The sequence below is a fragment of the Grampus griseus genome (assembly GCF_964374135.1).
Source record: "Grampus griseus genome assembly, chromosome: 14".
Taxonomy (NCBI): domain Eukaryota; kingdom Metazoa; phylum Chordata; class Mammalia; order Artiodactyla; family Delphinidae; genus Grampus; species Grampus griseus.
Genome location: NC_139008.1, coordinates 5,070,268 through 5,085,439, shown reverse-complemented (window position 1 = coordinate 5,085,439; position 15,172 = coordinate 5,070,268). Strand labels below are relative to the sequence as shown.

At 44.2% G+C, this 15,172-nt stretch overlaps 1 protein-coding gene across 1 annotated transcript in view; it reads right to left on the bottom strand.

Annotated features, from left to right (window-relative positions):
- Positions 1–15,172, bottom strand: part of LMTK2 (lemur tyrosine kinase 2) — an 81,090-nt gene that overhangs the window by 51,986 nt on the left and 13,932 nt on the right. The window contains exon 2 of the mRNA XM_082671105.1: positions 2,718–2,842. Within this exon, the coding sequence (XP_082527231.1) occupies positions 2,718–2,842 (125 nt within the window). The remainder of the gene's footprint in view (positions 1–2,717; positions 2,843–15,172) is intronic.

The following is a 15,172-nucleotide window of genomic DNA, read 5'->3' as shown; positions in this document are numbered from 1 at the left end:
ACTTAAAAGGGAAATAATCTTCCCGTTTCAAAATTTTATGTTTAAGTTACTATAGTTTAATGTATTCTTTTTATTACTATTATTCACTTTCACAAATCTCTCTGCATATTGAATCAAAACATTTATTTTTCAATTGTATATGTACTTCTAGTTGCTGTGTGATTTCAATCAAAATAAAGACAGTTAAAAGACTCAGAAAAGATATTTTTAAGCGAGTCCTATTTCTCTGGAAAGAGTAATAATGGATAAATTATTAAACTGGGTAACAAAACTATCAAGATCTGAACCAGGAAGGTCAGTACTAAACTCTGTATCACGTAAGTGCAATAAACATTCTAAGAACATCCAGCTTTCTAAAGATGGCAACTTTAATATTGAGGCTGCACCAATAACGCTGTGGAAACCTTTTAAGTGACTCTGTCCAGCAGAAAGCTATCCTGACTCTTCCTATCATCATTCCAGTGAGCTGGGCCTACCTTGGTGTCCATGTTAATTTAACGTAGATACAGATGATTATCAAGGTCTTTCATTCAGATAATTAATGAGCATTACCCCACCAGGAGCCATGACAGAAGCTGAACGAGACTGTTTTCACTCGTCTACACAGCTCCCTTTTCTATGACCTCCCTCTACCCCACCCGCCCCCATGCAAGGGAGAAGCTGAAGGCTGCAAGGGTGGATTTCTCTGATACAACATTTATGCTCTCACATGCATGCAAGAGGACATATTCTTATGTATGTCATACACGTTGTCAAACGCATTAGGACACTATCACTATTTGTATCGGGGGAGGGGAGAGCAGGACACTTCAATCTGTGAGGTCACCTCTAAACACAACAGCTTTGTCCAATTTCCCCTTCAGACATTCCTAAAGGTTCTCTCATTAAAAAAAGACTTCATCCATCACTCCTAACCTTGGCAGCGGCAGGATATACCATTAGGCAGCAGAGGATTCTAAAGATTCACAGAAGTAATACAGTACAACAACAATAAAAATAACAACAACAACAGTATAACAACAATAACAACAACAACGGGGCCATGAGCGAAGACCAGGTCACTTGTAAAAGACTGCAGCTTCTTGGCCTGTAAATGACTTCCCAGGGACCATTTAGTTCTGAAACGCCACACTTCTAAGTCTAAAGGAAACCCACGAATGATAGATGGTGACACTCTTCTTCAGTTACAGTCTGGAAGCTGGAGAGGATCCTCTGTACGGTGTGGTCCCTGAGCCGCCTGCATCAGAATCACCTGGGGAAGCCCGATAAAAACACACCCTCCCTGAATCTGAGTCATCATAAATGCCCTGTGTCCACACTAAGCGTCAGGGGGGTTAGAACAATTCGAGGCAAGAATGAGGTATCGTGATGTGAGAGAGAAACTGGCTTTCATTTTCAGAAACACTGATCAGGCTTCATCTTCGTCCCCAAAGGGCCAGGGGTCTGTGCAAAGTCCCTCAGCAAGACTGACAGTCAAGGGACACGGATTCTCTGCCCACCTCTGTGGCCCCGTGCGGCGCAGTCGCTGGGTTCCCACAGAAGTGTCTGCACTGATCCAAGGGCCTAGGTGCTCACGTCCTCCATGTCTGGGGTGAAATCTTCTAAAGAAAATGACCTGTGCTCATGAGTCTTTCCCCCCAGACGCCCACCCCAGTCCTCCAGCCTCCATCCTGTGTGTGTATAACACTGGTGTCCAGCCAAAGGGACAGCACATCTTCTCTCCTCAGAGCTGCCACCAGACCCAAGGTAAAGGGAACACACGACAGAAACAGGTGTGAGGCTCGAGAAATAAGGTCCACACATCCACGAAAAAGGTTTTCCCCTGATTTGAACCACAGTCCTCAGGACTCCTGGGACAGCCCTAGTCCAGTTGGTAAAGCTCTATATTAAAGACCATTTCCTCTGCATGTGCACAGTCCTTTTTTTCCCCTTCTTTTATGTACTCCTTTTTAATAAGTCTTCACTGAGCCCTAACACATGCCAGCGGTAAGTTCTAGAGGGGATATCCCAGCTGGTTTCTGGCAGACTCCACCCATCCTCAGCAGCTACGACAACAATCCTTCTATATTATCACCTCCCCCACCTCCACCCTCCACCCTGGGCAAGCTTTACAACTGGCACCCTTCTTTTCTCCTCCTTAGGGAACTCAGGGCTCGAGGTAAACTGAAAGATGCTCTTCCTCACACACAAAACACACTGGCCTCAATGATCTCAACAACCACAAATTCACCAGCACATAGTTTGGAAAAAAATCAAAACCAGCCTGCTTCTCCTTACAGGCCTTATAGCAAGTGAATTCAATCATCATTCCTTATTCCTCACTTGACAAAACTTAAATTAAAACAGGCAAGTGGCTACTGTCAATGATGCTCTGAGGCAGGGCCAGCACCTGCAGCCAGTGAGCCAAATCCAGACCACCTACTTTATTCTGTACACGAGATTTCACTGGCACACAGCGGTGACCACCTGTTCCCATGCTGTCTGTGGCTCACGTGGCTACAATGGCCGAGCTGAGAGCTGAGTAGCCATGACAGAGACTGTATGGCCCACAGTATTTACTATTTACAATAGCTCTTTATTTAACTTTAATATTTACTATCTGGCCCCCACAGAAAAAAATTTGCCAACTCCTGCACCCAAGGGACTGTGATATACAGCCGTTCTATTGGTAAATGTACCAGAGGATGACTTTAAATGTTCCTACCACCTGTGCTCACCTTAAAGTCTATTTCTGGGTCCTTACAGCAGGATACACAATTTACAATTAACACTATTAATATCATTAAACTGCACACAGACAGGATCACAAAAGATGAGGAAATTTCTGCAGCAGGTGCCTCCCCTGGAAAGAGAAATAAACAATATTAACATGCGCATTCCAAAATCAACTTTAGTAAGTGAATCAATATATTTTCTGCCAGATACAAACGGGACCAAGAGTTAATAAAATAACGCTCAAATGCTCAAGATAAAGCTGATGACCAACCCAGGATAAGAAGTTAGAGGGTTTTTTTAAAAAAACTTCTGATTTGGGGACTTCCCTGGCGGTCCAGTGGTTAAGACTTCACCTTCCAATGCAGGGGGTGTGGGTTCAATCCCTAGTCAGGGAGCTAAGATCCCGCATGCCTCGAGACCAGAAGCAATATTGTAACAAATTCAATAAAGACTTTAAAATTGGTACAAATCAAAAAAAAATCTTAAAACTTCTGATTTTGAAACAACTTCAGATTTACGGAAGAGTCGCAGAGACAGTGCCGGCAGTCCTCACATACCCTTCACCTCGCGCCCACTAACATTAGCATCTCACAGAGCGTACTTATCAAAGCTAAAACAGTAACACTGGTACAATACTATCAACACTAACTGAACTTCTGACTTTATTTGGATTTTACCAGTTTTTCCATCAACACCGTTTTTCTTTTCCAGGATTCAATCCAGGCCACCAATGTTGCATTTACTCATCATGTCCACTTAGTCTCCTCCGATCCCTGATGTCTCTCTGTCCGTGTTTCATAGCTCCAACACTCTTGAAGAGTACTGGTCAGTTATTTTGTAGAATGTCCCTCAAATGGGGTTGCCTGATGTTTTCTCATGACTGGACTGAGGTTACAGATATCTGGGAAGAATCTAGAACACCACATGGTGAAAGGTCCTTCTCATGACATCGTATCTGGGGCATGTGATGTTGGCACAATCATTACCAGTGACGTGAAACTGGATCCCTTGGCCCAGGGGGTTTCTGCCAGGTTTGACCACAGTGAAGTTACCCTTTTCCCTTCGCATACGCCTCTCTTCAGAAGAGGGTCACAAAGTCCAAGGAACACGCACGGGTAAGGGAATTAAGCTGTACTTCCCGGAGGGAGGAGTGTCCCAGGATGTGTAGACATAGGTTAAAAGGGCTACAGTAACTGATACCCGGGGATACACTCTGAGGCTCTTCACACACCCCGGGTCTCCGGGAAGCTTTACACCATAGTTTTCACCAGAGTCGTGCGTCTTCCCTGCAGCAATGAACACTGTGATGTTCTAGTGGTGATTCTTCTATTTCCCTTATTCCTTCTACATTTACTACTTGGTACGCTTCTGTAAGGAAGATTTGTCCCTCCTCCCACACTTATTTATTCAGTCATATACAAAGTTATGAACTCATAAGGTATTTATTTTATTCTTTGGGTTATAATCCATTATTCTTATTTCTTTGTGGCTCAAATTGTTCGAGCTTTGGCCCCTGGGAGCTGTTTCAAGTTGACTCCTGGGTCCTTCAGACATGCCCCATCCTTTACTTTTTTCCTCCTATACTTCCTCACTCTCTGATGCTATGGGAAGCTCCAGGCTCCTCTTATATTTTCCCTCCTCCGGCTTTAGAATCAGCCACTTCTCCAAGGAGCTCCTGTCACAATAAGGAACCTGAAAACTACAGCCTGTGACCACTTTTTGCTTGCGGGGGCGGGGGCAGCTAAGGATGATTTTTGCATCTTTAAAGGGCTGTTTTGGGGGGGGGGAAGAATTTGTAATAGATACTGCCTGTGAGCCACTGACAGAAAAAGTCTGCAACCCCTGTCTAGACCAGAAAGATTCTCTCTGCTTACTTTCAGCAAAGATTTAGTTATCTGGAAAGCATCTTATTCAACTAGGGCTAGTTTGAACCTTTTTTTGTTAGAGCAAATTGTTAAGTCTTACCTACCAGCGTTTTACTAAGAAATACACTTTTCTTCTGTCTCTCCTGCTTTGAGATATAACTAACATATAACACGGTGTAAGTTTAAGGTGTACGACATGATAATTTCATATACATATATATTGTGAAATGATTATCACAGTAAAGTCAGAAATAAACTTTTCCTTAAAATCCCCACCAACGGCTAATTACATGTTCAGAGGCACCAAGCAAGGAGGCCTGGAGACAAGTTAAGGAACGATGCCACCATTTTTCTTAAATGAGATCACAGTACCTGAAGAAAGCAAAAACTAACCAAACTCTTATGTGAGTGAAACACATTCTTGAACATAAAATGCTCTTCTTTAGTGAAGAGCAGAGAAGCCTAAAGGAGTCAGCACGTCAAGTGCAAAGCAGGAATGAATTCCTTTCCAATAACACAAGTCTATCTGAGAATGAGCACTGCTGGAACCTGCTTTGCCACGAGGGGGCTCGGACTCCACTGCAGCCTTCCTTCTTAAAAATAATGCCATTGACCAAAGGTTGTCAAGCACCTGCAAGCTCTAAACCCACAAAATCGAACACAGAGGGAAATCCACACATGAACACAGAAGAACGCAGAACTCCCTGACTAGGGACATCGGTGCCCATCTGGAAAACTAAGCGAAGCAAGGAGCCTGAGCCACTGAGAGCTGACCTTCTAGAACCAATACTCAGCTCGGCCTGTGCTGCCCACTGGTATTTTCTTATAACTGTTTCACTCCCCCTGACTCATACAATAAGGATTAAATACGACTCCTGAGGCTTATGTGGCAAAGCACTTTCATATACACTGTATTTTACTGATTTTTTAAAATAAATTTATTTACTTATTTATTTGTTTATTTTTGGCCACGTCGGGCCTTCGTTGCTGCGCACAGGCTTTCTCTAGTTGTGGTGAGTGTGGGCTACTCTTCGTTGCAGTGGCTTCTCTTTGTTGCAGAGTCTGGGCTCAAGGCACGCAGGCTCAGTAGCTAGGTTCCCGGCTCTAGAACACAGGTTCAGTAGTTGTGGCGCACGGGCTTAGTTGCTCCGCGGCATGTGGGATCTTCCCGGACCAGGGATCGAACCCGTGTCCCCTGCATTGGCAGGCGGATTCTTAACCACTGTGCCACCAGGGAAGTCCTATGTTACTGATTTTTAAAATGAGGTTTGCCCACTGCATTTTAAGATCTCTAAATTTCAGGGCTATCTTACACTCGAAACAAAGCTGTTTTCATTGGCAGCATTTCTTCTTTCTTTCTTTTTTTTTTTTTTTTTTTCGTGGTACGTGGGCCTCTCACTGTTGTGGCCTCTCCCGTTGCGGAGCACAGGCTCCGGATGCGCAGGCTCAGCGGCCACGGCTCACGGGCCCAGACGCTCCGCGGCATGTGGGATCTTCCCAGACGGGGGCACGAACCCATGTCCCCTGCATCGGCAGGCGGACTCTCAACCACTGCGCCACCAGGGAAGCCCTCTTCTTTCTTAATGGCACAAAAATAAGGGTGTGTCATTATCGGTCATATCTGAGATTTGATAAAATATAGTATTATTTCATTTGATCGTCACAACGCCAGCTCCATGTCACAGACGAGGACACCGATGTGCCTAAGGACACGAGGTGGGAAAGCGGCTAGGCCAGACTCTGGGTTCAGGGGTGCTGGGTACAAGTCCCTTGATACCACATCGATTTGCCTCATTGTTTTTAACATTTAAAAACAGCCTAAGTGCTTCAAAGGAAACCTCTCACTGTAATTAAGACAGTTCATACTTCTCCAAACTCCAGAGGATGAATAGTAAACAACTTTTTTCTCTCTTTCCATCTATAATTTATCGTCACACCCTATCATAAAATTTGATCAAAACTGCCTGAGGGCCAGCGCAAAACTGATCCATAAAACTGTCTTCTGTGAGTCATCAGGCAGGCATGAAAAGTCATACCCGTGTTAAAAATAACTAGTTATGTGGAGTTTTGCCTGACCTTGATAACGTATTTATTTCTGTTAAGACACTGCAGGGGCCTCTGCTCTCCTGGACTCAGATTTCCTCAAGGCATACAAGTCTACTCCACCTCAATGTCTACCAGGCCCACTGAAAAGATTCTAAATCACTACCTGAGATATTTACTAGATAGCCTCTAGTAGACATTTTTACAGTTTTACCATTCCTAGAAACTATTTTATTTACTGTATTTTTCTTTTGATCAGCCCAAAGTCCTATGCTTTAAAAAAAAAAACAACAACAAAACTGTATACCAACAGAGGAACACTTCCATACAAAAAAGAAAAACTTGTATAAAATGAAGAAATCAAACCAGCCTCCTATAGGCTGGAAGGTGAGATGGGTTTGCATAAACCTCAGAGAGGAAGTAAATTCTAGACCTGAGGAACTACACTAAAATCCCCGTGGCCCCAGTGGTCAAACTACAACCCAGGACCCTGGAAGGTTCCTGATTGCGACAGCCGGAAACTATGAAGAAAGACAGTTTTCTTTTGACACTCTCGAGTCTGCAGCATTCAGAGACGTGTTAAGTCAAACCAATCATTGCCTACAGAAAAACATCAATAATGACAGGAGTGTCTCCGCACACTGAGGCTGCCTCACAGATTACAAACTGAGAACAAGGATAATTAGAGGTTTGGGGTACTTCGTACACCTCCCCAAGACACCGATGCAAAAACACATGGCATCTCCAAGGTACAGTCTATGAGTTTTCATTTTCGTTTCCAAACCATTTTAATAGATACCTAGCACTTGATTTAATAAGCAGAAAACCTAAGAAACTCTGAGAGGTAGGTGCATCTTATCTGTTTTATCACCAGGTAATCTGGGGAACACAATTTCTCAGTAATGACGCAGAGTAAGTGAGGAGTGCTATCCAATTATTAATTCAACCATTATAAATCCCTGCCTAGAACCATGATTAGAACTTGAGCACATGCGTAATTAACTGAAGAGTCACCTGTGAATCCTTTTTCAGATTAAAAATTTTAAAGGTTCACAGATAAAAAGAAATGATGATCAATGTCTAGATCCATGAGGGATTGCAAAACGCTGATATTCTAACTTTGTCATTCCCTGTTTGGTTACCAGCTGATATACTGATATCAGTTTACAAAGAAAATTTCCCCATATTTACTATCTGGTTAGCCAGTGGTTCAAGCCATAAAGGGTGAGACTGAAACTTCAAACCCTTTAATCACATGGTTGGTTCCTCTGGCCACCGGCCCCCATCCTGAAGGTACTTAGGGGCCAAGAGTCACTTCAATAGCATAAATTCGGGTGTGGTTGGAAGGCGCTTGTTATTAATAACAAGAGGTGCTCCTGTCACCCCATCACTCAGGAAATTCCAAGGGTTTCAGGAGCTCCGTGCCAGAAGAGGGGACAAAGACCAAATAGATATTTCCTCTTATGTCCAAGATATATAGACCCTAGAACAGGGCTCAGGAAACAATGGCCTGTGGGGAAAGACTGCCTGCTGTTGGTTTTGGTATGGCCTGCCGGCTAAGAATAGTGCTTACATTCTTAAATAGCTGTTTAAAAAAAAAAAACCCAAAAGAAAAATATTTCATGACAGGACATTTGTATCGATAGCTAATAATGCAAAAAGACAGACAACCTGACATTACCAGCCTCCAGATGGAAAGACACACCACCACCCACTACACAGTACTACCCAAAACAAACAATCCAATAGTAACAAAGTATCAAACCTGCATCTGACCAAGCCTCTAGATCTAAATACCAATTAACAGGAAATAAAGAGAATAGTGGAACATATTAAATTTCACAACAAGAACATAATCAGCAAAGTTTAGGCTACGAAAAACACTCAAGGAGAAAATGCTGATGAATTACAAGGAGAGAGAAAGAGAGATGGAGAAGGAACTAAAAGAGAGTTTAAAAGACCAACCAACTGCAATGTACAGGTGTTAATTTGAATCATGATTCAAAAACCTTAAAAAAATTATGACATTGAGACGATTGGAAATCTGAACACTGACAATTGACCATATTAGGGAAGCATGATCTAGTTCTCCTAGGAGAGAGTGATAATGGCTCTGTTTTTAAAAGTTGTCTTTATCTCTCAGAGATAGTGACCTATTTAACAATGACTGGAATTTGGTTCAGAATAGTATGAGGGTAGAGAAACTGATGGGGGTATTATGAAAAAAGATGGCCCCAAGCCGAGTCAATGGGTGGGTGAAAGGTACGTTCGTGGGAATTCATTATAGCCTCTGTCTAGTCTGGTGTATGTTTGAAGTTTTCCATTTATTAAATAATTTCTTCACATCCATTAAATAAAAAGTTTAAATAGGAAAAAAAAGTAGATATAACAATTTACAATCTGTGTGTCATAGTTTGCTAGAAATGCTGTAACAAAGTACGAACTGGTATGGACACTTCTAGAGGCTACAAGTCCAAGATGAAGCAGGGTTGGTTCCTCTGAGGGCTGTGAGAGACGGATCTGTCCCAGGTCTGTCTTCTCCCTGGGAATCTTCACATCACCTTCCCTGTATGCCTATTTCTGTGTCCAAATTTACCCTTTTTATAAGGACACAGTCATGTTGAATCACAGCCCTCCTAATGACCTCATTTTAACTTCATAACCTCTGTAAAGACCCTGTCTCCAAATAAGATCACACTCTGAGTTATAAGAGGTTAGGACTTCAATATATGAATCCGGGAGGGGGATACGATTTAACCCATCTCCAGGATGTATGTTTAAATGAAAACAAGAAAAAAAAAAACCAGAAACAAACAGAACAGGTCGCAACAGTGTGTACACAACGTCACCAGTGGGCAACAGTGGGCACCTACAGGGAGGGAGACCAGGAGGAGGGGACACAGGGAGAGGTGGCTCCATCCTTCCACGTCTTGACTTCTGTACCAGGGGCTTCCCATGGTTGTCAGCCGAAAGTCCAAACCCCTTAACGAGCCTTACAGCATCCCTGGTCCTCCAGCCCCCGTTCACCTCTTCGCCCTGCACCCTCATCACTCGCCCCAGCTCTCCACCTGGAGCGACGATGGACCCCTCCCAGTTCTTCCAGATGGATTCTCTGTGACCTCAGTCTTCAAGTTCACTTTCTCCCCCACCAGAAATCCATCATTAATCTACTCGTTAACAGGATAAACACATGCTTTCAGGGTCAAACAAATAAGACCAAAAAGTAGCATTCCTTCAGTAATTTTATGCTCTTACTCAGCAAAGATTCTCCCCCATCACTAATCACCCTATGTCCACGGCACTGGGGTGTCCCTCCCTTGCCCCAGTCATGGCTTATCACTCGTTCCCCAGGTTGCACACAACTCCCACAAACACTCTTTACTTGCCCATTTTGCAATTCATGTTTAGCAGTGTAACTCTTAAGTTGTTTTCTTTAAAAAATAAGTTTTCTTAAAGAGTGGGTTTCCCCCAGCTTATATTCTCCTGTGATAGTGGGTATTTATTTCCACACGCCATGCTCTTTGCACAGTCTCATCTCACTGGAAGCCGTCAGAGTGGTTTCACCCCACGCCGGCAGAGAGGATCCAAAGGCACCCTCTCCTCCAGGGGCCCCCGATGGTGCTGCACAAGGAGCCTCCATGGTCGGTACCCCAAGTAACAGGGAATCCTAACAGATGCCTTCTGAGACACGAGTCTAAACCTGCGTATTAGTCTGCTCGGGCCACCATAACCAGACACCAGACACTGTGCAGCTTCAACAACAGAAATCTGTCTCACAATCTGGAGGCTGAAGTCCAAGAGCCAGGGGTCGGCACGGTTGGCTCCTTCTGAGGCCTTGGCTTGCAGATGACCATCTTCTTTTTTAAAGATAATTAATTAATTTATTTATTTTGGGCTGTGTTGGGTCTTCGTTTCTGTGTGAGGGCTTTCTCTAGTTGTGGCGAGCGGGGGCCACTCTTCATCGCGGTGCGCGGGCCTCTCACTGCCGCAGCCTCTCTTGTTGCGGAGCACAGGCTCCAGACGCACAGGCTCAGTGGTTGTGGCTCACGGGCCCAGATGCTCCGCGGCATGTGGGATCCTCCCAGACCAGGGCTCAAACCCGTGTCCCCTGCATTAGCAGGCAGACTCTCAACCACTGCGCCACCAGGGAAGCCCCCAGATGACCATCTTCTCGCTGTGTCCTCCTCTGAGCGAGCATCCCTGATGTCTCTTTGTGTTCACATTTCCTCTTCTTGTAAGGACAACAGTCATATTGGATTAGCAACGAAAGAGCTAATGGCCTTATTTTAACATATTCACATCTTCAAAGGCCTGATCTCCAAATACAGTCAGTCACCTTCTGAAGTTGCAGGGTGGCTGAGCTCAGCCCTGAACACTGAAAATTTATTAATTTCGGAACACCACCCCCACTGGTAGGGGATCCACTCTTGCTGGTACCAGAGACAAGTATACGCAGCCTTCCTCCCTGGCTTCCCAGGACGCAGTGGTTTGAAAATGGGAACGGACTCTACAGCAGTTAAAGCGAGGGTCAGATACGTACCTAACCCTTCTGTTCTCCACCCTCACCCTCAGGAAATGTGCAGGAGAGATTTATGTGTCCACTTGACAATTAAAGCTGGTGCCCACTGGGCTGACTAGACAAAGGAAACCTGGCAGAACTCAGAGAAGCTAAGGACCAGCAATCTTCCAAACCAGTGCCAGACATCAAGCCCAGGCTTTTTTTTTTTTTTTTTTTTAAGTGTAGGACCAACAAGTCTACCTTCCTTTTCCAACATCCTGACAAGCAGCTCTACATCTGGGAGACCAGTCAAATGAATCATACTACTCAAGGAAAAAGATTCAGACAATCATTGCAAATCACACATTTTTATTTAACACCTCAAAATTACAAACCCATCTATCATAAAGGTTTCCTGTGCACAGAATCTTCAGTCACTGTTTTCCTTGTCTCTTAATTTAACAATACACCTATTTATAATAACATTAAACACTCTAGAATCTCCCTGATGAATTCTAATATTAGGAAGGGAAAATGAAGCACAGCACTAAATATACCCAACCGCAGGGAACAGTAAATAGTGCGTTGATGATCTAGCTGATGAATCAGAGATTCCACAAAGACCCCTAAGCCAGGACATCAACAGCCTGGAAAAACAAACCATGCTGCGGAGTCCTCTTCTTCTTCAGAAACAATTTCCAAGGTCAGCCAACCGCACTGTTCTCTCACACCTGCAGAAAGGTTATATACTTTGAGCGCTGACTGAATACCGGTGAATGAGATCATTTTAGATGAAGTCGCTGTTTCTCTCAGCTGTGTCCATTAAAAGCTGTTATCAGAGGCTCATTTTATTCCAATTTTAAAATCACTAACTAGGATGGAGACTACCACAAAAGAGCTCATCTCACGTGAGCTTGGCCAAAGGAATGTCAGGTTTAGATGACCTCTGCCAGACCACCCTGGGACCACACCCCAGGAAAATGACGGCAGGGATCATATTTTATGAACTAGAATCTTAATTAGGTTGTTGGCATAGTTAAGGTGTGGAGTCATCCACAGTGCCAGATGTTTGTAACAGTTCTGAATCAGGACCTCCCTGTGGTCCAGGAAGCCAGCTGATGAACAGGCAGGATCTGGTCCCAGAAGTAGAAACCCTGGGCCAGTTTCCCAGGGCTTCTTCCCCCACAACTGGCCACTTCAGTGCACCACTAACGTCTGGGGAAAAGGACATTCTGTCTTTCCATACAACTTCCCCTTGAAATCTGTAACATCGTGCAGGCAAGTCAATGGCAGTATTGTATTCACAACACTTAGCCGGTACACTTCCTGCAAAATACAGCCAAAAAGGAAAGGACAGATGACCTAGATGTGTGCTCCTTACTTCCCAGGCAGGGCAGACCCCAAACATCCTAGATAAACATGTCTACCTGTTTCTTAATATTTCCTACAACACTTTGATAGAGTCTATGGTCTCAGAACCTTTCCAGCTTCCTAAGGTCTAATTGGAAGTCTTGCCAATATAATTGACACATATTCTCTGGCCATGTCTTTAAAAGTTCTCTCTTTAGAGGAAGCAGATGGTGGTACAGATGCAGTTGGACTGGCCATAGGGATGGTTGGACTGGGGGAGGGGTACAGAGAATTCATTACACTCTTCCGTCTACTTTGTTTATGTTCAAAATTCTCCATAATAAAGTACTACCTTAATAACTAAGCCAGAAACTGCTTACAATACTGAACTGGACAAGGGTCTATGGAACATCAAGGCAAGATTACCTAGGGCTTCCTATCTGATAATGCTCCTCTGATACTGTCCTTATATTATACAGAAAAATAAACCCAATATAACTAGGTGCTTCCAGACACTCAGGTGTCCAGCCCAAGTCAAGAGACCTATAGATAATTAGAAGAGTTCTGGGGACAAGGTGTCTCTTATGGAAACAGCTGTTCCATCACCAGACTGTGAAGTCTACCCACCAGTAAGCCCCACCCAACACATCGATTCATTCAGTAAGTGTTCACCCAGCATCTTCTACAGAACAGGCACTGCCACAGGTTCGGGGAGCACAGAAGTGGAGAGAACAAAGCCCCTGCATTCACAGCTTACACTCTCGCGCAGGAGACGGACCACAGGCAAATTAATAAATATACGGTACCTTGGACGGTGATAAGCAATGTGGAAAAATAAAGCAGGGAGGGGACGTGGGAGATTGTTACTTTATATGAAGTGATCAGGGAACCCATTCTGATATTAGAATAATTCACATGAGAAATGATGGTGGTTTGGCCCCAGGTGGTTATAAAAATAGCTAATACATAAATGGTGCTTACTATATGCCAGGCACTGTTCTAAACTCATCCAACCCCATAACGACCCTTTGAGGTGGGTACTATTATTAGTCCCACTTTAAAGTGAAGAAGCTGAACCTGGGAGAGGCAAAGATGCTTCTCCCGGGTCACACAGCTCCCACGTGGTGATGCTCAGGGGCACACTCCTACTCCAGGGCACTGAGGCAGGAGTGCCTGGGACCTGGCGGCAGATGCGACAAGCAGTGTGAGGGGAAAGGGTTGCAGGGGATACCTCCCATCAGTGTCCCTCATTCTTCAACATGGGCAGGCTTTCAAGGATCACCTGACATTTGAGAAAACCCTCCTTAAAAAAGGTGAAAAAGGGCTTCCCTGGTGGCGCAGTGGTTGAGAGTCCGCCTGCCGATGCAGGGGACACGGGTTCGTGCCCCGGTCCGGGAAGATCCCACATGCCGCGGAGCGGCTGGGCCCGTGAGCCATGGCCGCTGAGCCTGCGCGTCCGGAGCCTGTGCTCTGCGACGGGAGAGGCCACAACGGTGAGAGGCCCGCGTACCGCAAAAAAAAAAAAAAGAATGCTGAGTGCTGATTTAACCAAAAAGTGTAAATAACAATGCTGAGGAGGGGGAGAGTGTGTACGTGTGTAAGTATATAAATCCTCTTCTTCCATAGCAGAAATTCAGTACCTACTGAAACCAAGAAATAGTGGTTCCACCCTGTTCTTTAGCAACATGGCTAAAAGAGCTGGCAGGCAATGCCCAGGGGAGCAGAGAGTAGGGATGAAGAACAGGATGTGGGACAGGGGCTCCCTAAGCTATTTTTATTATAAGCTCTGGAACACTTTCACTTTAAAAAATATCTACATGCACTAATTGATGCAAATAGAGAGGAGACGGGGAGGGGAATAGAAAAGAGAGGGCCAAGGGGGTGGGAACAACATTTAAGGGATGGGGATGGGACAAAGAAACAGGGTCAAACAGGAAACAGGACGCTGTAGAGGCAGATGGAGACAAGGGTGTACGGAAGGCAGAGGAGGAAAGCGCCTCTTCAATAAGTGGTGCTGGGAAAACTGGACAGGTACGTGTACAAGTATGAGATTAGACCACTCCCTAACACCATACACAAAAATAAGCTCAAAATGGATTAAAGACCTAAATGTAAGGCCAGACACCATCAAACTCTTAGAGGAAAACATAGGCAGAACACTCTATGACATCAATCACAGCAAGATCCTTTTTGACCCACCTCCTAGAGAAATGGAAATAAAAACAAAAATAAACAAATGGGACCTAACGAAACTTCAAAGCTTTTGCACAGCAAAGGAAACCATAAACAAGACCAAAAGACAACCCTCAGAATGGGAGAAAATATTTGCAAATGAAGCAACTGACAAAGGATTAATTTCCAAAATTTACAAGCAGCTCATGCAGCTCAATAACAAAAAAACAAACAACCCAATCCAAAAATGGGCAGAAGACCTAAATAGACATTTCTCCAAAGGAGATATACAGACTGCCAACAAACACATGAAAGAATGCTCAACATCATTAATCATTAGAGAAATGCAAATCAAAACTACAATGAGATATCATCTCACACCAGTCAGAATGGCCATCATCAAAAAATCTGGAAACAATAAATGCTGGAGAGGGTATGGAGAAAAGGGAACACTCTTGCACTGCTGGTGGGAATGTGAATTGGTACAGCCACTATGGAGAACAGTATGGAGGTTCCTTAAAAAACTACA